Here is a 21,386-nt window from a genome sequence, read left to right on the forward strand (position 1 = left end):
GTGTACAAGTAATTTTTCTTAGGACAATCAGTAAGTTCAAGCAAAAGCAGAGGAACAGGCAAAAGCAAACAGCACAATTCAGGTTAAATTAATAAGACAGTGGTAGGAGGTGGAGAAAGAATGGAAAAAAAAAATACAGCAAGGACAAAATCCAAGAAAACCAAAGCAATCCCATCCTGGAAAGCTAGATGTGTCTCTTCAAAGACATTGCTCGATTCTTTGTTTGGCCCCTCTCTGAATACATTTTAAGTCCAAGTTATTTATCAAGGTGAACTAACGTGGCTCGGGATTTGTTTTGTTTTGCCAGCTTGAGAAAAGGAACAATCAAAGGGATTGTTTCCATCAGAGGGGTACCTGAAGATGAAGAATACCCGCCAAAGGCCGAAGTGACAGGTGTGACACACCAGACTGGCTGCTGTGTCTGAAGGGATATAAGAATTAATGAATGAATGATGTGACTCTGCGAAGGGCAGTGCATCATGCAAGGAAAAGCCTCGTGTCAGCGCCCCCCGGCCGGGCTTATGTCACAACCCAACCAAGCATCTAACACAAGAATCCCTTGGGAAACGCACACGTCATGGGTACTGCCTTCCACTTCCAGTTACTAACAATGAGTGTGCATTGTTGCTCATCTTGGCTTTTTAGCGTGTTCTCAATGACCTGCCAGATTTCCAGGCAACAGTTCAGAATACATTTAGGGTTCATTATGCTATTTCTGCTAATCAGGACAAGTTTTTTAAAAACACTATTGTAACCACATGCATATGGAATTAAACTTTCCTCCAGGGGACATGCACGCAGTTCTTGAAAAAAGACCACAGGAACTAAGAACACTTATGAATGCTACAAAATTCATTCTGGCTTTCACTTCAATCAGCTTTTTAAAGGAGAAAGAAAAAAAAAAAGCACCTAAAACATGTACTTTGATAAGCACAAGAAAGAACCATATTCCAATGAGGCTGGGAGTGGCCTTTCTTCCCAGAGACGGACAGAAAATAAATACGATCTTCACGGCCTTTCACGTATCAAGTTCTCCAACCATCCCCAAGACACAGGCATGCCTCTCCATTTCAAGCATTTTGCCAACCGTGGGCTCCTTTTTCCTACATATGCTTTGGTGAGGCAGAGAACAGACCTTCCTGGTTTGGGCTCTTTCTGCTGTGGAAGTTGCTGAAACATCTAACAGTGAAGTGCATCTTAGCTGGTTGAAGTCATTTCTTAAAACTATTAACAGTGAGTAAGGACAGGAGAAATAATATTTACGAGGCCAAACCAAGGACGGCCTCTGTCATTCGCCCTAAGCGGCAGAGCACAACACATTCTAAAACGAGTTGGGGAACACGGACCGCTCGTTTCCTGGGACCAATTACTTAGACATCCGAGCCCCTCCCTCAGCCCTTCCCTTTGCTGGAGAGTGTAGACTCCTGGCAGCAAGGACTCAAGCAGAGCAGCATTGCAACATGCTGCCAAGCTGTTCAGCCAAATGGCTACAGTCAAAAGGAAAAAAGTACCAACGGGACAGAATTCTACACTTTCTTAAGAAAGTCACCAAGACAAGGAGACAAACACAACCGTGTGTGCCCATCCCTGGGGCTCAGCAAAATGTCCCCACCCCTCTTCATTCTCACAGTTTAATCTCGTGGTCTGAAGCGTTCTTCTCTGTATGTATGTTTTATAGGACAGATAATGGGTCAGTCCGTCATTTAATGGCTACATATCACCTGTAAGTTAAGTTGTCATTTCTTAAAATTAACCCTGTGTGTTTTTGAAACTGTGGCTTTGGCCTAAAGTCAAGGGAACTCAACCCTCATTTCTCCTCACGCTAACTCCCCCATCTTCTCCCAGTCTCTTTCTGACCACTTCCTGCCCGCTCCTCTACTCTAGCCATGCTGAACTCTTTGCAGTTTCCCCAAATGCCAACTCCGACCCTATTCTAGGCTTTGCATGGGCTTCCTCAGGCCTGTTCACTTTCCTCTAGCTCAAGTGGTCTTCAAAGATGGGCCCATGCACAGCAGTGCACTGGAACGATCAAAGAACATACAAGAAATTTTATTCACACTCACATTTTAATTTCATCTTTTAAAATGCTGCTTTTTGCATGAAACTTTTTTAAGTCACGTACCATAGTTCAGCAGTGAAAATATAATTTAGAGCTAACTAAATAAGCTCAATTTTTTACAGTTAAGAGCGCTCAACTAAATACAGTATATCTGGGCCCCAAGGGTGAGCCAGACCTAGGCACACAGTTTAGCCACATACGGATGCCTGGTATCTCCTTATCCTTCAGGATTCAGCTTAACATCTTCTCCGCTCTTTCTTGATCACCCTGGCCAGCGACACCCCTTGCTGCTTGGTCTCTACCACCTGCCGTGCTCCCATTTTTTTTCCTGCATCACATGTCCCCCAATCTGTAACTGTTATTATTTACCTGTTTCTTGCTTGATGTCCCCACCAGGACACAAACTCCATGACCACAGGGACCCAGTCTCCCTGGCCTCCACAGCATCTCCCAGCTCCTACCAAACAGCCCCTGTTCACGATTTTCTTTTCCTTCCCTTTGACGATTTTCCTTTTACACTAATAGATGAGGAAATGGCGAGCAGAAGAAACGAGCAACAGACGATGCACGTTCAGATAACCCCACGTGAAAGGGGAGATCCTGCAACGTGCCCTTTGCCATGTCTGGTCCCCAGAGCTGTTTCAGCGGCCATTTTCCTCCCAGTTAAACCTACTGGTCTGAATTTGACCTCCTCTTTCTGGAGGGGGAGCTAATGATGAACGGGGTGAGCTGCAGTGGGAGGAAAAGCAAAGGGACGCAATCGTCTACAAATGAGGAACTGTCCCTAACTAATGAAGAGCTGACAGAGCAGAGCTCCAGAGCAGACTTGCAGGCACAGAGTCCCCGCTCCAGCTGGGTTACTCTGTTCCAACTGGCCGCATCTCACACAACGTTCTTCACTCAACTGCTACCCAACCAGACATGCCCCCTCCAAACCTAAACGGTTTAGATAAGCTGTTGTATTACTAGGACGATGCTATTTTAGGAGACCACAACTAAATAAAAACTCCTGAGGGTGAAGATGTTAGATAAACAATGAACTCCCTAATTAAAGAGAGCAGAATGAGGTGAGCGAGGTTTCTACTTCTCACTCCCCAAACCTTGACCCGTCTTCCTCCTACAGCAGGGAAAGGAAAAGTTTTAGTAATTAACATACCACACAAGGCCGGCCACCAATAATATTGAATCCCAGGGAGCCAGAGTCTCGATGTAGGACAAGAGTCAGACTTTTGGTTTCTTCTCCCTGTAGGGAACAGAGGAGTTCAAAATTTTATTTACAAACAGGGAATAAATGGTAGCAATTTCCTTTCTATCTAAGCAGACTCACGGGCTCTTAGCTCATCATTAAAACCCCACGTCTCTTGGGTAGTTTAAGCAAGGCAACTTTTAGGGCCCAAGCTGAAACCGTGTCCTGTGTTGAGGAGGTTACGAACGTTTCTAGATCCCAACCCTGCAGTGCCCGCATAAGAATGTCTGGCGATGTCCAGACATGCCTAATGAACATTATCTATCAATGACTCCTTGGTCTGCACACCCATCTTTCCTTTGACTGGCCCATCGCACGCCAACTGTCTAGACAGCTACTTTCTGTTTCTCAACCATCCTCAACAGCGCCATTCTTGTTTTGTCATGAGAGGTTCAAGGAGCAATGCTCTCGGAAGTCTGAGCACACGTATGGCCTGTCAATAGTCATCTGTGTTTGAGAGACTTGGGGGAAAAGCAGTCTGTGCAAAGTCAGACGCGAACGTGGAGGGGAAAGAGAAAAATCCTGTATCTTACTGCAAAGCAAGGGGGAGGGGGGCAATTTCACAAAGTAATTACTGTCCAGTCCACAGGAGATGCCGAGACGTTTAACAGAAAACACTCTGTTCAAAGGAGGGCTGGTCAATGTGAACCCCTTTAAATCAAACAAGCAGAAGTCACCCAGGCGGGTCTCACAGGCAATGGTGAACAGTCAGAAGGGACAGAGATTCCATGGCACCTCAGTGAACACTCTCAAGTAACAGACAGATGAATAAAAATAGGTTTAACCTTACGTGCACACTGTCATTAAATAGGCATTGACATCAACATTAACCTCATTGAGACACCGCTGAAATGTTTCCACTTATTTGAATGATACACAAAACTTTACACGTAGGGACTGCAGAGACGTGCAAACGCTTCACTCACATTTTCTGTTTAAACATGGTATTAAACACTACATTTTTTAAGATATGACTACTTCGTTAGAAGCTTAAAAAAAAAAAAAACAAACCCGTAACAGCTTATGACAAAATAGATTTTGTTCTGATATTTACCACTTCCTGATCAAACCTTTGCCTTCTCCTTTTTCTGTGGAAATAAATGACAACATTTGAATGGCATGAAGGCCAAGCATCTGACCCAGCTACACTGGCAAGGGAAACCACTCTTTCTGACGGGCAGTCAATGGCTTTTCTGAAGCACTGCTCCATTTACAGCTAGAGTTGTCAACAAAGAACTGTGGTTCTGTATTTGGGCAGCAGAAATGTGCCCAACACTGGGGTGCCTGGGTGGCTCAGTCAGTTAAGCGACTTCAGCTCAGGTCATGATCTCACGGTTTGTGACTTTGAGCCCCGCATCAGGCTCTGTGCTGACAGCTCAGAGCCTGGAGCCTGCTTCGGATTCTGTGTCTCACCCTCTCTGACCCTCCCCTGCTCACTTTCTGTGTCTGTCTCTCAGTAATAAATAAATGTAAAAAAAAATTTTTTTTTAATGTGCCCAACAGAACCAAATATATATATGTGTGTGTGTGTGTGTGTGTATATATATATACACACACACACATATATATATATGTGTGTGTGTGCATGTGTGTTTCTGTCTGTGTGTTTAAAGCTTTTGTTTTTTTTTGGAATGTTTATTTATTTTTGAGAGAGAGAGAGAGAGAGAGAGAGAGAGAGAGAGACACACACACAAAGCATGAGCGGGGGAGGGGCAGAGAGAGAAAGACACAGAATCCGAAGCAGGCTCCAGGCTCCGAGCTGTCAGCACAGAGCCCGACACGGGGTTCGAACTCCCGAGCCGTGAGATCATGACGTGAGGCGAAGTTGGATGCTCAACTGACTGAGCCACCCAGGCACCCCGTTTAAAGCTCTTAGTAACCACAACTGTTTCTCCTGCCTAGTGTACAGAATTTAAAATATTAGAATTTTTCAAAATTTTAAAACTGTTACATAAGCCTAAGCATCAATTATTAAAATCCTGTAAAAACAAAAATGACAATTTTTCATTAGAAAAAGATAGTCTTCAGGGGCACCTGGGTGGCTCAGTCAGTGAAGCATCCGACTTCAGCTTGGGTCATAATCTCAGGGTTCATGAGTTCAAGCCCCATGTTGGGCTCTGTGCTGACAGCTCAGAGCCTGGAGCCTGCTTCCAATTCTGTCTCTCTGTCTCTGTCCCTCCCCCACTTTCACTCTGTCTCAGTCTCTCTCTCTCTCTTTCTCTCTCAAAATTAAATAATAAAAAAAAGAAGAAAAAGACAGTTTTTAATGAAAGAACTAGGTGTCCTCGAAGAACAACACAATAAAATATTCACTTCCACCTGCTCGCTTACTTGATATGTAAAACAGAGTGTTTTAATGTAAAAGGCAAACAACTCTCTTATCAAGCTGCTATACCTAAGCAAAAACAGAAAAGCCTCTATAATAACAAACTATCAATTTTGCAAAAAAAAAAAAAAGATCTCCAATCCCTGGTACCACCATCCAGAGTATCCGTCTGTCAGTGGTACTGATACAATTAAATTTGATCTACACAAGTTACCGGCCAAGAACGTCACTGTTCTAACAGAATAAACATTCGGGATCAACCAGATAGTTCTGAAATGTAAACGTGAGGATTCGCAAACTGAAATAGTTTATATCTCTCTGCCTTGGAAAAGCAAAATCCTGGTAAGTCCGCGTCTCACTTTGCTATCTTAGAGGGGTGAAAAAGTTGGAAATACATTGGAATTTGACTGAGTTATCACACATATCTTGCATTTCTGGCTTTCCTAACTAATGATAGAAACTGCACGGTTACACAGTAATCCGAGGCAGATGGCTCTAGTCTGGCAATCTCAAATGATGTACGGAAGAGAACGCACAACGGAATTTTTTAAAAGACTAGTTTCAAACCCACTGTGTGATAACCCTTGCTCTAAAAATTATAGAAAAACAAGGAATTCTTATTACAGGGCATTCACATTTACTGGCTGCTTACCATGTCCCAGAAATTATATTAAACATTTATTTAAATGCTTTATTTTCTTTAATAAATCCAACCCATCTCCTCCACTGGCACTCTTACCACCCTCATGATATAGGTGGGAAGAGCTAGTAAGAAGTCTAGCTGGGTTTTAGACCCAGGCTCTCTGATTCTAGACGCCAGTTACTCTTCTACACTACTCCCTTTTCATGTTGAATGCAGAAAAGAAGGCCATGTGGGCTGGTAACCTCTTAGGTCTCTCTCAAGATGGTTCAATGTTTGGCGTTCCATAAAGGAACTCATCATAGGAGCTCTCACCCGGGAAACCAACATCAACACAAAACTCCCAACTGTGCACTGAACTAATTATCTCCAGAAGACCCAATCTGAGATGCCCAGACACCTAAGTCTATACCTAGACTCCCAGATCTCTCTCCAGGGACAAGCCAGACAATGCCTCAGACACAGCATTCCTCAGCCAAACAGCGATTTGCAAAGAACATTTTGGAACAATCAGTTTGACCATCTAAACTTCCCTGCCAGATGCAATCACTGGAGAGAAAGAAGGGGTATTCTCATTTCTACAAGCATCTTGATGTAGTCTGCTGTCCAGGAAGGTAAGAACTGGCTTCAAGTGCCATTGCCTATTTTAGGACTGATTTGTAATAGTGAGCCAATGCAGGCAAGACTCACCACACGATGCCGGGAGCAACAAAAGAAGAGAAAAGCTGCATCTGGGCTGAATTTCTTTCATTTCTCCATCTAACTTCCAGAGGTCTCTTCTCCTCTGACACCACGAACTTGACTCTGGTTTTCCCTTTCCATTCCTCTCCCCACAAAGCAATCTCAACTACTCTACTTTTTAATTCTTCACAAAGAAACATTAATCGAGAATTTAAACACTGGGCTTCACACAATGTATTTAACACGTTAACGTTAATTCCTGCTTATATCATTTAACCTGGTACTGAGCTGAAAATGCTTCAGGATGGAGGGCATTTAAATGCTTCTGGCTCAATTATGCTCTATGTAATTAAAGAGACATATATAAATGGGACAAGGGCAAAGGCTCCTGTCAATGCCGCTTTGCTGACTTTTCACGGAAATGTTAACGACGGGTTCTTTCGTCTAAAGAAAAATTTAACCGATATTAATCTGTATGGGGAGTTTATCATAACCCATGCTTTGAAATGTTCTCAATGGCCTAATGAAGTAATACAAACAAGGGGAAGAGCTCTATTTCACATAAACACCTGACTAAAGGATCAGCTTTGTGAAGCAGGCACTGTATCCACAGTCTAACCTGAGAAACTGAGGCTTCAAGAAATTCAGACACTTGCTTAAGATCACACAGCTGCAAAGGGGGAGAGCCAGGAATCAAGATCCATGGGACTCCAACATCCGTGTTCTTTGTACTCCGTGGGTAAATTCTGGCACTGTATCTTAAATCCTTTTGCCTCACAAGAGTGAACCTCCACATTAAAATGTCATGAAGGATTAGACATCTAATTAGTTTTGTAATCAGAGTTTTAAGCAAGGTTTCTTTGGACTATGTAATAACAGTGGCAAAGATCAGAGTGTCTATTATACCATGAAGGGTATCATAAGAGTATTATGCCCCTGACAGGAACGGGGTGATGGTTAAGATCTCGGACTGCACAGTCAGAACCTGAGGTGAGTTTCCTCATACCCAGAATGGGCATAATAATGGTTTCTTCTCACATCACGGGGTTATTATAAAGCATGAATGAGATAGACAACTGCCGACCAGTGCCTCAGTACAGTGCCTAGCCAACAGACTTGCTCACAAGACGAACAGGGCACAGTGTGTGGTGAACGCTAGGACACTGAGCACTGAGGGCCCTGGTTCTCTTTAGCCACATAAATTACTCTGCCACAAAGTCCAAGCAAATCCCAAATTAACTCAGTCCATCTAAGGCAAGTTTGGGAGAGCCTCAAGTTAAGCAAAATACGATAGTTATGTATTCATCATACCATCTGGCCATACGATGGGAATTCTTCCACGTATGTGTCTCTGTTTTCCCCCCAAAGTCTGGAGACAGAGTGGCACATTCTAGGAGGGCTGGTTAAGTGCCAACAGATAGTCGGTATTTTAGAGATGGTAGCAGGATGACAAGTAAACACAATAGGAGCAGCTGGGGTGGAACCTTCAGTGCAGCGAGCTAGGACGGGCAAGTGATACTGTCCCGGTGGGATACGGGGACAAGGAGGGGAAGTCAGACACGTGACGTACCCAGGCCTTGAGGGAGGTGGCCATGAGAGAACAGGGAAACAGGTGTTGGCTAACAATGGGACAGGAGAAACAGTAAGTCCAAGAACGTGTGGACTTGGATAGGGATAGCAAACCTAGAAGATGCTGGGGAGATGGAAAGTGAGGGGTAACTGGCGACCACTGAGGCATGTGGACTGCTCCACATTCTACCAGATCAGTGGGTCCTGATGGGCTGGGAAGAAAAGGTGAAAAACAGGAAAATCAGCAACAAAAATGTTGGTGACATGGCATCTCCTTGGCCGCTTTCCCTAGAACTGCCCCTATCCTATTCCTCTTCTCTGGTGGCCTGTGTCTCTTTCCTTCAGGAGCCAGGACCCAGGAGACAGGCATGTCTCACCAACAGCCTGGGCAGCAGATGGAAAACGACGCCTCCAGTCGTTCTCTGGACCCCAGATACAGCACGGGCTCCTTGGGGTGGGGGGTGGGGGGGTGGGGCTGGAAGCTCTCACAGATCCTCAGCTCCCCAGCCTCCACCCAAGAACACAGCTCACTGCTGGGTCCCTAGGGCAGGGGAGGACCTCTTGGGGAGGTGCTTAGGTCTTTAGAATTAAGAAAGAACAGAGATATATTAGCCTTGGAGAAGGAGATGTGGGCACCAAGCCCTAAATAAATGGCACGAAAAGTCCACATAACTTACACCATTAAGTCACAGCAGAAATGGAAACTCAATGTTCACGAACACCATAGTTGATTTCTCTGAAAATAAGCTTTGCTATCATATTCGAACAAGTAAATACTGGATCAATGTTTAAATTGTCCAAAACACAATCTGCTCAAATTTCAACTCAAGGTCTAAGTGGACAACAATATGGGAGGAAAAGTCAATGGTGGAAAAGGCAAAAATCAAATTTACTTTGTCAAAGTCACCTTACATGGTGGCTGGGGGGGGGGGGGGGGGGGGAGTCTTTGTTTTTTAAGTGTCCAAGGACATGAAGTGTCTCCTACAGGAAAAGTCCCTTTTCCTTAGTATTACTCTGTCACCACCCTCCTCCAAACAATCTGGCCTCAGAAGCTTGGATGTGTGCCATCTCCTAATCCATGCGGTGGCCTCCAGAGCCCATCCATGCCACTGTCAACGTGGATTCTTTCTAAACACTCCTTTCCGCCCAGTGACGGGTGTTCCCCAATCATTGGTGTTGTGGGACTCACAGCCGAGAACTGGCTGGACTGGAAAGCTGCCCAGCGGGTTCTGAGAACTGTAATTGACTGACCGCCAGTCTATGTATCTGGGGTGACAGGACACCTCTCAGCCTCAGATTATGCAAAGCTTTCAGAGAGTCCCACAGCTGGGAAACAACTCTGTCTGTGCACTAGTGACAAGAAAGCACAAAAATGTACAGCGGTGGGAGCTGGGAGACCAGGAGGCAGAGCTGGCTGCCAGAAATTCCCTACTGAAGAGATGAGGGTATCTTCACTTCCTTACACCGAAATGTGTTTGTCCTCTTTGTCATTCAAACTATGTTTCTAATGGCTGGCTGGGGTCAATCTCCTCCCTGTAACTCAACCTCCAGTTCTAAAGAAGGGATATTCTTGGGGGAAGAACAGGGGAGGACTGTTCAAGCCTCAAACTGAAGGCAGTCATGAGGTTGATGCAAACGAACTGAAAATGGATGAGAGGCGCCCGGGTGGCTTAGTCAGTTAAGACCCACTCAGGTCACAATCTTGCGGTTCGTGGGTCAGGCCCCATCGGGCTCTTTGCTGACAGCTCAGAGCCTAGAGGCTGCTTCGGATTCTGCGTCTCCCTCTCTCTCTCTGCCCCTCCCCTGCTCATGCTCGGACTCTATCTCAAAAATAAACATTGAAAAAGAAATGTATGAAACAGTCAATGGAAGTATCAGTGGTGTGCATCTGTCACCAAAATAGAAGAAAGCAAAGATGAGAAAGGCAAAGAGGATGGAAAAACAGGTGGAAAGAAATACAAAAAGAGCTTCTCTGAAGTCATACTATCTACAGAATAGTATACATAAACCCATCCATAGGCCAAACAAGTTATTTTTGAAAAACAGTATAGAGAAACAGTCCCGAGGTTCAAAGGTACATATGTAGTGTCTACTGTGCAGTTTTATTTAAATAACGTAAGAAATCCCTAAAAATTTACTTCTTTATTCCCATGAGTTTGATTTCAAGTCTGCACCTTTAACTTTTATCAACTCCTGTCTCTCCTGGTGAACATCTACAAGCAAGCCTTCACCGGAAAACTAACAAACAAGAACAAACTTCATTTAAGGAGCTACCAAATTGTCACATTTCCATAGGGTAAGCAAGCAAAAGTTGCACAGCTAGAACCCGGTTAAGTTCTCCCTTATAGGAAGGCAGGGGCTCTGCCCAGCCAAACTCTCCTGAGCCTTGTTACTTTCAGTTAGACAGACACAAACACACCTAACAACCCCCTAAGCCTCATTTTATTCATGAGCTTTAACCACCTCCTTTACATGTTAGCCCAGAGGCTACCCTGACACAGCGAAACTGACCTGGCATGTTTCTCTTCTACCCAGTGGCCACCAGGGGAAAAGAGTCAGATAGGAACCCAGAGAACTAGTCACTCAGGGCAGCACGACTCTCACAATGAAACTGTGACCCTGTGAGCAAAAACCCCTGCCCATCTTCTCCATTACACCACTTCAAATTTCTCATGTTTCTTCAGCAATTCCTTTTGAAAAGATCTAAAAAACCTACAGGTGCCAGGCGCTCAACAGATGTTCAATCAATGCTAGTTAAGGCTTACTGTGCACCTAACACCAATCACCTGGTTTAATCCTAAAGCCAACTCTATCAGCCCAAATAGTATCCCATTTTAGAGATAAGACAAATAAGGCTTACAGGAGGTTACAAGATCCTCCCAGAGGCCCTTAACAATGAGCCAGAGGAAACATGTGAATCCTATTTTCACCAACTCCAGGACTACATACGGCAGAGACACAGACACCTGAAAACAGCGCCTAGAAAAATTCTAAGGGTGACCTCTCTGCCCAGGACTCATTGCTGCTTAACCGCTGCCCAAAGAATAGTTCATCCCTCCCTGTTCCAGGCGACACTGCTGCAGGACCCACTCACACACAGGCTGCACGGGGTCTCTGTCCCCTAAGCTCCCCACGAATGTATATATGGAACGGGTGAGAAAGGTGGATGCCTGTGTCCATCTGTTAGTTATTTTCTTTACAAGACTAATCATTATGTTATACCACTTCCCTTTTTTATTGGAACAGGCTTATTAGAACACCATTAGTTCAGGGGGAGCAGAAGCTAAGCCATGGCAAAAGAGCTTGAGTAAACAAAGAGTAGGAAGACTTGTGTCGTGTTTTCAAAGACTCAAGTGGGTGTCTGACCCCATGGGTTAAAGCTGCTCAGGTTGACCTCTGTATCCAGTGGTGCCTATCATGGTGCCCGGCACAATGTGTCTAAGAATGTGTGGAGCTAAACAGCAAGAATACACTCGGAAAATATTCTATTTACTTTCTACCATCAACCACTCTGTAAATTATTAACATGAAAATTAGAGAAATGAGCCACTATTCCATCCAGGATTCCATTTCTTTCTTTTTTGTTTTACTGGATTCTCTTTTCATAGGATCTGTTTTATGTTCTGTGTGTTCTACACCAGACCTATAAAAATGGGAGTCACGGCATGGGAAGAACACACTTCATCAACATGGACCGGAAGCCATCAAACCAACTAGAAGGAGCCAAAGGAAGACGATGGGAGAAGATGTTTAATCTTCCAGGCCTCGGTTTCTCCGCCTGTAATATGGAAGGTAATGGTTTGTTGTACCTACCTCACGGGGTCTGAGGATAAAATAAACACCTCCAATTAACATAGTGCCTGCATATATAAATAATAGCCCTCTAGAAACATGTATGAGACCTCACAGGAAACAGTGCCTCGGAAGAAAATGCTTTTCTTATTGTGGCCATAGTGTATGAGCCTGGAGTCAGACACTGGGCTCAAATCCCAGTTTTATACTTGGAATCTCTGTAACTTCTGGACTTTACCTAACTTTTATCTAACGTGTTTTAGAGGAAAAAAAAAGAGATCTACCTAATGAAAAAGATGGAGGAGCTCATATGCATACGTACATAAAGCACCCTAAGTGTATGGCACCCAACGTAATTCAATGAATACTTCTTTTCCTTTCAAGCTCCTGGTTCTATACTCTAATGCATAACAGCCTTATAGATTCTTATTTTTTTTTTTTTTACATTTTATTTTTGATAGAGACAGAGCACAAGTGGGGGAGGGGCAGAGAGACAGAGACACAGAATCTGAAGCAGGCTCCAGGGTCTGAGCTGTCAGCACAGAGCCCGACGCGGGGCTCAAACACACAAACCTCGGGATCATGACTTGAGCCGAAGTTGAACCCTTAGCCAACGAGCCACCCAGGCACCCCACGGCCTTATAGATTCTTATGCGTCAAATATTTTTACAAACAGGCAAGCATTATTTCCAAATGCAGAAGGAACCACTTATGAATAAATATCATCAGAATTCCCAATTCAAAAAGTTCAGTTCTAATTATTCAATTAAGAGTAGCTAACATAATGTAAACCAAATCTTAATTCTGTGTATCAAACATTTAAATTAAATGGATTGACAGCCCACAATTCCTTTAGCTCAACTGGGCTGTTTTGTTAGATGCACTAGGAAATGGTTATTCGCTGAAGCTTTTCCAGAAACAGAAAATACACTGGAAGGTGAACACTGTGATAGATACATTTCAAAGTGTTTGCACATCTGGAAAGCCTTTTGATACAATTGTCTATTAGATTCACTTACCTCCAGGAGTTCTGAAATGGACAAAATCGTTTCTGGGATTTGGTGCTTGATACAATTTGATCTGGGTGGATCCAGCAGAACAAAAAGAATGCCTCCCAAAAACCTGGGAACAATTTTGTTAACTTGGGGGTCACGGAAAAACTCATTCTTTTTCAATACAAGCTCACTGTTGGTTTTCAGAAAACTGAAAAGTTGTGATGGCTGACAAGACAGCCTCTCCAATCTTGAATTCACCCACAAAACCCACACATATTGAAAGCTTACAGCGCACATGGCAATCTTGTGTCCAGGGCACAGCCCTGAAGAAGAGGGACGCCCTGAAGAAGAGGGACGTGCTTCCTCCTGGGGAGACACAATAAACAGCCCTTCCAATTATTTAGTTACAGCTTTGATAAACACCATGCAGGAGGAGGACCAAAGTGAACATCTCAGGGCACCAGACCTCATCTACGAGGTGAGAGAGGGCTTCGTGGATGTAGGAGTGCTTGAGCTGGGATGGGAAGGATAGAAAGGTTATCTAGTGATGAACAAACCTTAAGGGCTGGCATAAAGGCAGGGGCAGAAGGCGACATTTCAAAATTTGTGGATTATCTAGTGATGAGTATTTGCAAAGACTTGTAAGTAGAGAAAAGATCAAGTGTAAAGGCCCAGGGGCAGAAAGGAGCATAGGGTCATATTCATGGAACTTCCTGAGACTCAAGAAGCTAGGAAGAGAGAAGCAACAGGGTAAGAATGCAAGCAGACAGGTGGTGGCTGGCAGGATCCAGAGCACCATGGACCTTACAGCCATGCAAGTGAAACTAGAAAACAAATGAAGGGTTTCAGAAGGCTTCAGGTTGACATTTCTGTTTTTCTTTGTAAGTTTGAGAGAGAAAAAGAGGGCGCATATGCACAAGCAGAGGAGGGGCAGGCAGAGAGGGAGAAAGAATCCCTGGCAGGCTCCTCGATTGTCAACACAGGGCCTGACACGGGGCTCAAGCTCACAAACTGTGAGATCATGACCTCAGCTGAAATCAACAGTCGGACACTTAACCAACTAAGTCACCCAGGCGCCCCTCAACCTGACATTTCTAAGAGATTATTCCCGGTGGTAGGTAATTGCATGAGAGCAAGAAAATATGTAGTGGGAGCAGTTGTGGTATAGGCAAGAGGTGGTGGTGGCTGAGATCAAGACTGATTTTGTTTCCGAGGTGACATCTGGCAATGTCTGGAGACACCTGTGATCACCCCAACCTGAGCAGTGCTACGGGCATCCAGCAGATAGAGCCAGGGATGCCGTTAAAGATCCTATAAAACAAGGAACACTGTCCCCGCCCCCCCCCCCAACACACATACAATGCAGGATTATCTAGCCCAAAATGTTAATAGCTGGAGTTGGAAAACCGATGGTTTGAACCAGGGATATCACTGGATGGGGAGGCAGAGCAGTAAATAGATTCCAAAAGTATTTTGGAGGGGCACCTCGATGGCTCAGTGGGTTAAGCGTCCGACTTCGGCTCAGGTCACGATCTCACGGTTCGTGAGTTCCAGCCCCGCAATAGGCTCTGTATCGACAGCTCAGAGCCTGGAGCCTGTTTCGGATTCTGTGTCTCCCTCTCTCTCTGCCCCTCCTCCACTTGCACTCTGCCCCTCTCAAAAATAAACATTTAAAAATTTTTTAAAAAGGGTTTTGGACGGAAAATCACTAAGACTTAATGACGGACTGGATACAGAAATAAAAGTGCAAAGGTACCAAGGAGGAGTCCAGTAATTTTCAAGAAAATTTATGCTCAGAACTTTCCCTTGCTTGGAAAGCCAGAGAAGTCTATGAAATGCTTTTTCTCTTAGAATCAGGTAGGTCAGTCAGGGTGGAAAAACTGAGGCTGGCAGCAAAACTCTTGAACTTATTCAACCAAACCGTCATCACCAAGTCTGCTGCGGCCCAGAAGCAGCTTCTTATTGGTTAAAGACGCCTGGTCAGACCGTAGTTAACCACTGTGTAACTGCTGGGTAGGCCTGGGTTTTAGAACTTTACCCCGGTCTTTTGTAAAAGGAGACTAATATGTGTTCATCTACGTCTGTACTTGAACCCTAACTCTTCATCCAGAAGAGTAGCTAACCCAGCCTGACAAGCAGAGCAGCATCACCTGGGAGCTTGTGAGAACTACAGACTCTGAGGCCCCAAGCCAGCCCTAATGGATCAGTATCTTGAGGAGGTAAGACGCGGCAATGTGTTTTAACAAGCTATCTGGGTGATTTCCGATCACAGGGATGTTTGAGAAGCAAGCCCTAGTACCCATTTTAGAGCAGGAGAAACAACATCTATGTAGGTCCAGCACAGACAAATCCTCAACACTCAGGGAGCATCCAAAACCCAAAGGTTAAGGTCATTTTTAAAATGCCAGATCTTTTTATGGAACAAGGTTTAGGTCTTGAAGGGCTGGTAGGGAAAATCTAAGTGTTTCTTATCTACTTCAGCTTGGGACAGATAAACATTACGACTTATTAAAAAAAAAAAAAAATCAAGTGTTGTGCATCAGAGTTTCCAAGCAATATAAATCCTTCTGCCTTTTGGAAAAGAATAAACAGTACCCAGCAGGAACAGAGAGTCAACCCAATGAAATAAACAAGTTCTTAAACAGCTCGCAGTGGGAGAGGTTTTTCTGGCTGATGCAGGACCAGCAAAAGCTTTTCAGAGAGGGCCACTGAGGGTTAACTTTGGGGCAAGAGGAGCAAGCTTCCCTGAGGCCTCAGTTGAGGCCAGCCAGGGTCTGAAGCCAGAGAGAGGAACTTATGCAAACTGCAGGCCAGGCCATTCTTGGCTGTCCTTGAGGCTAGCGCTGGGGTGCATAGGAGTCCCAGGGCAGGCTCCAACTCCAGACCCTAACTTTCTCTGTGAGCTCAAAAAGCAACAACATCTTGTCCCTAAGCTTAATACCCTTGATTATCCTATTGGCTCACCCAGCACAGCTCCAAACACAACCACAGTTCAGATTCAAGTATCCTATTTTTGATTCTGAGAGAAGGTTTAACCAAACACTCCAGAAAGAAAACAGAAAGGCAAGAAGAAATAATAAACTAGCTTAACAATGAATGATGTATCAACTCTGGGGTAGTGAATGGCTTATTTATAAATAAGCATCACTTAAAACTACGCAGGAAGTTCGCATGACAGCAGAAACAAGAGAAACTCAGGAACTCTTCTGCTGCAAACCCGATGCCTGCTAGAGGACCAAGTCTTGCCCTCTGTTTTGGTGAGCAGGCTCACACCAGTCTTTTGTATGCCTGTGCGGTCCTGGGTGAGCCTCTCAGTTGTAAATATTTGCCCTTCGCCCAGAGCTGGCCAGCTGCTCAGACTGTGGCTGACAGGCCAGGGGGCCAGGATGGGGAGGGGAGGAGCGGGGAGAGGGAAAACTTGCAGGCCTGGTGTGTGCATAAAGAGGGGGTTGGGAGAGGGCAGAGAGAGGCGAAGCAGATGCAGGCCCCTGGGGCAAATATGTTCTCCCGCAGCCATATGGAACAGGCAACCACACAGTGGCACCACACCCCTCCCCGTTTGCATAAAACGTGGCCTTTACAATCAGGAAAACCCTGGTTCTCAACAGGCGATTTTGCACGCGTCCAAACACACACCCCACCCCCAGAGAACACCTGATAATATTTGGAGACATTTTTAGTTGTCATGTCTTGGAGGCAAGAGTGCTACTGGTATCTAGTGGGTAGAGGCCAGGGAAGCTGCTAAACATTTTACAATGCAGAGGACGGCCGCCTCCAATAAAGAATGATGGGACTCAGTATGTCAATACATCCCAATGCTGATAACTCCGATGTAGAACCCGAATCCTCACTCTGTTCCCGGAGTCACAGTATGACTCTGGACAAGTTCTATGACCTCTCTGAACCTGCTTCCTCCACCTGAAAGGATTAAGTAGATAATGCCTGTAAAGTGCTTCCCACAGTTGCTAGAACATAATAAACACTCAAAAAATGGGCCTTGGGTTTACACTGAGAGGCAACACAATAGTGCTTATGACCCTGGGCTGGAAAGACAGGCACATGAGCGTTCAGAAGGCAACTCTGGCACTAAAAGCTATGACCCAGGTACATGACTGCCCCTCACAGGGGCTCAGTCTCTTCATCTACAAAATGGGAAGCATCCCAGCTGCCTCACTTGATTAAAAAGGAAACACCTGAGAAGTACTTAGCATAAGGCCTAGAGCAAAGCAAGCCTTCACTCAGGGTGACCATTGTAATTACACCAACTATCAGCTCAAGGGGATGGCCCCAGGGGGATGTTAACACTTTGCTGAGCACACACTCTCCACCCAGCACAGGGCCAGGTCTTTGTAACTATTCTTTCCCAGTAGGCTGACAACCACCCATTTTACATTTAGGTAAACTGATGCACCTGGATGTTAAACTTCACAGTCACTCAGTTGGTGAGCAAAACACCCAAGTTCTAAAATAGTTCCAATTTGAAAGAACTTCCTCTCAATTATTACTTTATGATTGGTGGCACTTTCTTTTTTTCTGGAATCCCCGCATGAACGCCACAGACGGGGCCTGGCTGTGTTTTACCCGTGTCACATCTCTAGGGACCAGTTTCTAACTTTAGAGAGGCTACGCAGCTTGCTCAAGGTCAGCCAGCCAGTTGGCAGCACAGCCCATGTCTGAATCCAGCTTTCACTCCAGGGGCCTTTCTTCTGGAATCCTTCTGAACTTATTCAGAACTGTGTGTTTCATTTGCTCTTCCTGAAATTCCTAAGGATGCATGGATACAGTTTACCCTGTGTGTCGATATCGCAATCCTTGGTGCCACAGGTATAGAGAACTAGGTTTTTCAACCGTAAGAAGTTAAGCAACTTCCCCAAGATCACCTAGCTGATCTGAGCAGCAAAACGTCTGACTTTGGAACTGCACTCATTCTTACTCCACGCTGTGGGGTCCTTTTAGTCTTTCCAGACCCCCGGAAGCTGCTGTAGCTACATTTCACCCGGTGTATGTGATCTGCAGGGACCATAGTTTCCAAGCTTAAACTGTTTCAGCGGCCCGCTCTTAGTGATACAGCGAGTAAGCAGTGGAAGGAGGCGGCAGGGATGCTCCTGGGAAGTTCCAGGCATCCCGGTGCCCAAAGGGACCAGGAGGGGCCCTGGGTACCCAGGGGAGCCCGGCAGGGGGTTGGGGCCGGTGGCGGGCGCCTACCTTGCCGCCGGGCGGCGCGGCCACGCAGCGGCTGAGCGAGTCGAGGCGCGCGCTGTACTCCGTGAACTTCTTTTGGTAGCGCAGTGCGGTCATCTGCAGCTCCAGCTGCGCCGCGGCCAGCTGCGCCACCAGCGACTTCTCGCGCTTGCCCGCGCGCAGCGCCTCCTTCTTGAGCGCCTTGTGCAGCGCGCCCAGGCGGGCCTGCAGCGCGCTGTTATGCGCCCGCAGGGCCCTGGCGCAGCAGTGGCCGCCCGCGCGCTGCTCGCCGTGCGTCAGGGGCAGCCCGCAGCCCTCCTGGCAGCGGCCCACCGGCCGCGCGTCGCACGCGTCGCGCATGTGCGCCTCCACGTCGCGCCGCAGCAGCACCTGGCCGCAGCCCGCGTGGCGGCAGCGCGCGGGCGCGAAGTCGCAGCGCTCGAGGTGCTCTGGCAGCTGCTGCAGCTTGACCACCCGGCCGCAGCCTCGCGCCGCGTGCGCGCACTTGATGTCCAGCTTGAGGATGAGGCGCTTGAGCGGCAGGACGTGGTTGAGCTCCTTGGCCGACAGGCGACCGCGGCAGCGCGCCGGGCAGCTGCCCTCCTGCACCACCCAGGGCAACACGCAGCCGGCGCAGAAGACGTGGCCGCACGGCGTGGTCAGCGGGTCCTCCAGGACCTTGTGGCACAGCGCGCACTTCAGGTCCGGGTCCACGTCGCCGTCGAACCGGTCCAGCTCGAAGCCCATGGTGGCGGCCGGGGCCCGGGGTCGCCGCCGGGCGGCCGGCCGCCCCCTCCCTCCCTGCGAGGCAGCCCAGACGCGCCGGCTGCGCCTCCCGCTCGCTCGCTCGCTCTCCCCGGACTGAGCCTAATTGCTCCAGACTTCCTCGGAAAATGCCCGAGGAACAGGACTCCTCCAGCCGTATATGCGCGAGCGCGTGCGCACGTACATCCTGCCTCGGCTGTCTCCGGCCCGCCCCCTGCCACAAGGAGGAGGCAGAGGAGGATGGGGAGACCCCGAGAGAGGACTGGCCTGCCCAGGACGCCAGTCTGAGCCCTTCTCTCCGGCGACTCCTCTCTGCTCTCTTGCAGTTTTTGCTAGAGGGTACCAACACAGGCCAAGAAAAGCTCACTGAGTTTGGAGCGGAGGCTGCTGTTGCCGCCCAGAGACTTCTCCTGGAGCCCCTTCCGGGACAGATCGTGACTTTTAACTCCCCTCCCCCGCCCTCTCTTTTCTTGGCTGATTGCAGAGAACGAAAAATATTTTGGGGTCAGCTATCTCAGCACTTACGGTCTTTATTTATTTCATTCCAGGGAAAGTTACTGAGCCTGCGGAACGCTCCAGCAACTGCAGTTGCGACCCGAGGTTCTGCGGACCCCAGGATTTGGGCAGGCCAAGGATTCCAGGACCAGAGGGCGAATCTGCAGGGGGGAATGTGCGGGGAAGAGAGCTGCTCACAGGCTGTCGGGATGGGAGAGGGTAGAGTCCTGGCTCCGTCCATTTCACTTAACACCTCTCAAGTGTCCGCGCTTCTAAATCGGTCCCTTTAAAAATCATCAGTACGATGTTGTGAGAGAGTGTTAGCGCCATTTAAAAATTGTTTTACTGCATGACAAGAGAAGTAACGCTGGTCCTACAAAGTGAAAAATCGCACAAGTATAAATCTGAGAGAAGTTCCCCATAACCCACCCTCACATCCCCAGTCATGTGAACTGTGTTCAGTTGTTTTTTTTTTTCCTTTGTTGTACACAAATATTACTTTGTTATATTTCCATTTTCCACTTAGGGGACACTCAGGCTGGGAGAAGAAAAAAAAAGTGCTGTCAGATGTCCTACAGCAGTGTTTCTCAAATTTTAATGTGGAGGTGGATTCTGATCCCGATCCGTAGGTCTGGGGCGGGGCCTGAGAATCTCCAAGTTAAAAGAGCTTCCAACAAGAGGCTGATGCTTCCGGTGGCTGTACCTCCACCTGATTGGAAAGTGGCCCTCCTTGAACCTGGACTTTTTTCCTTCTACTCAGGGGCAGTTTTTCAAGCGGTGTTGTGACACTTGTAGTTTTCAGCAATACTCCAGTGTGTTGAAGGAATACGTTGAGATTGCAAGTTAGATGATAAAATACATAGCATCATCCATGGACTTGGTGATTTTCTTTTTCTCCCAAGGTTATAGACATTGATGAGAAACATGCAGTCAGCACCAGTTAGGAAGAAACCAAGGGAAAGAATTCTCATTTGGACTCTGCTGGCAGTTTCTGAATAGTGAAGTGGAAAAGTTGGATCTCTGTGTTTAGTGTGGCTCTGAGGTCTAGAAAGTGGGATTACAACATCCATTTTGTCTAATTGCTTTTACTTCTCTCCTTTATCTGGCTGCTACAGCCCCATGACCTTCACTAGTTAACTGCTTCACCAGAGTGAAAGGATTCCCTTGATGTCCATAGGATTACTTGTTTTGAACTGACCTTTAAAAAGATGTCACTGACTAGGTTTTTCAATGCATCATTGAGGTCACTGGACAGTGTTCTTTAATCAGTGTTGGTGGCATTTGCTGTTTGTGGTAGAGGCTTTCTTTTCATTGCTGTAATCAATTAACGCATTTCTTTGATAGTACATGGGGTGGAATATAATTGGCCTTTGTTCAGAAAAGCATGTGCCAGGAATCCTCCATCAGTATATTTATTAAGCAGCTCACAGGTTCTCAGATAATGAGTAAGAAACACATTCTTTTCAACAAAGGTGTGTGGGCTTGTCAGTTTCACAGGGTGGGCTAGTGTCAACAGGGGGATAATCTTCAAACCAAACTGGTTTTGAGAAACCGGGGGAAGCTCATCATACACCATAAATGGGAAATCAGTGCTTGCTTTGGGTGTAAGCTTCTTTTAGGAGCCACCCACCACCACC

The 21,386-nt window shown here is 46.5% G+C and overlaps 1 protein-coding gene and 1 long non-coding RNA gene across 4 annotated transcripts in view; one reads left to right on the plus strand and one right to left on the minus strand.

Moving 5' to 3' along the window:
• PDZRN3 (PDZ domain containing ring finger 3) overlaps positions 1-19,335 on the minus strand; it is a 239,912-nt gene extending 220,577 nt beyond the window's left edge. The window contains exons 1-2 of the mRNA XM_007076640.3: positions 18,514-19,335; positions 3,216-3,302 (exon numbers count right to left, since the gene is read on the minus strand). Coding sequence (XP_007076702.3) covers positions 3,216-3,302; positions 18,514-19,236 — 810 coding nt within the window. The 5' untranslated portion in view covers positions 19,237-19,335. The remainder of the gene's footprint in view (positions 1-3,215; positions 3,303-18,513) is intronic.
• LOC122236722 lies at positions 6,518-20,185 on the plus strand. Of its 3 annotated transcripts, none has more exons than XR_006214939.1 (5): positions 6,518-6,885; positions 10,742-10,817; positions 12,130-12,313; positions 15,419-15,527; positions 19,803-20,185. It is a non-coding gene; the product is annotated as an uncharacterized LOC122236722 (long non-coding RNA). The 3 variants fall into 3 exon arrangements; XR_006214940.1 differs by lacking the exon at positions 10,742-10,817 and adding an exon at positions 13,713-13,786; XR_006214938.1 differs by lacking the exon at positions 10,742-10,817.
• Positions 20,186-21,386: the final 1,201 nt, after the last annotated feature.

This window comes from Panthera tigris, chromosome A2 (assembly GCF_018350195.1).
Source record: "Panthera tigris isolate Pti1 chromosome A2, P.tigris_Pti1_mat1.1, whole genome shotgun sequence".
NCBI lineage: Eukaryota > Metazoa > Chordata > Mammalia > Carnivora > Felidae > Panthera > Panthera tigris.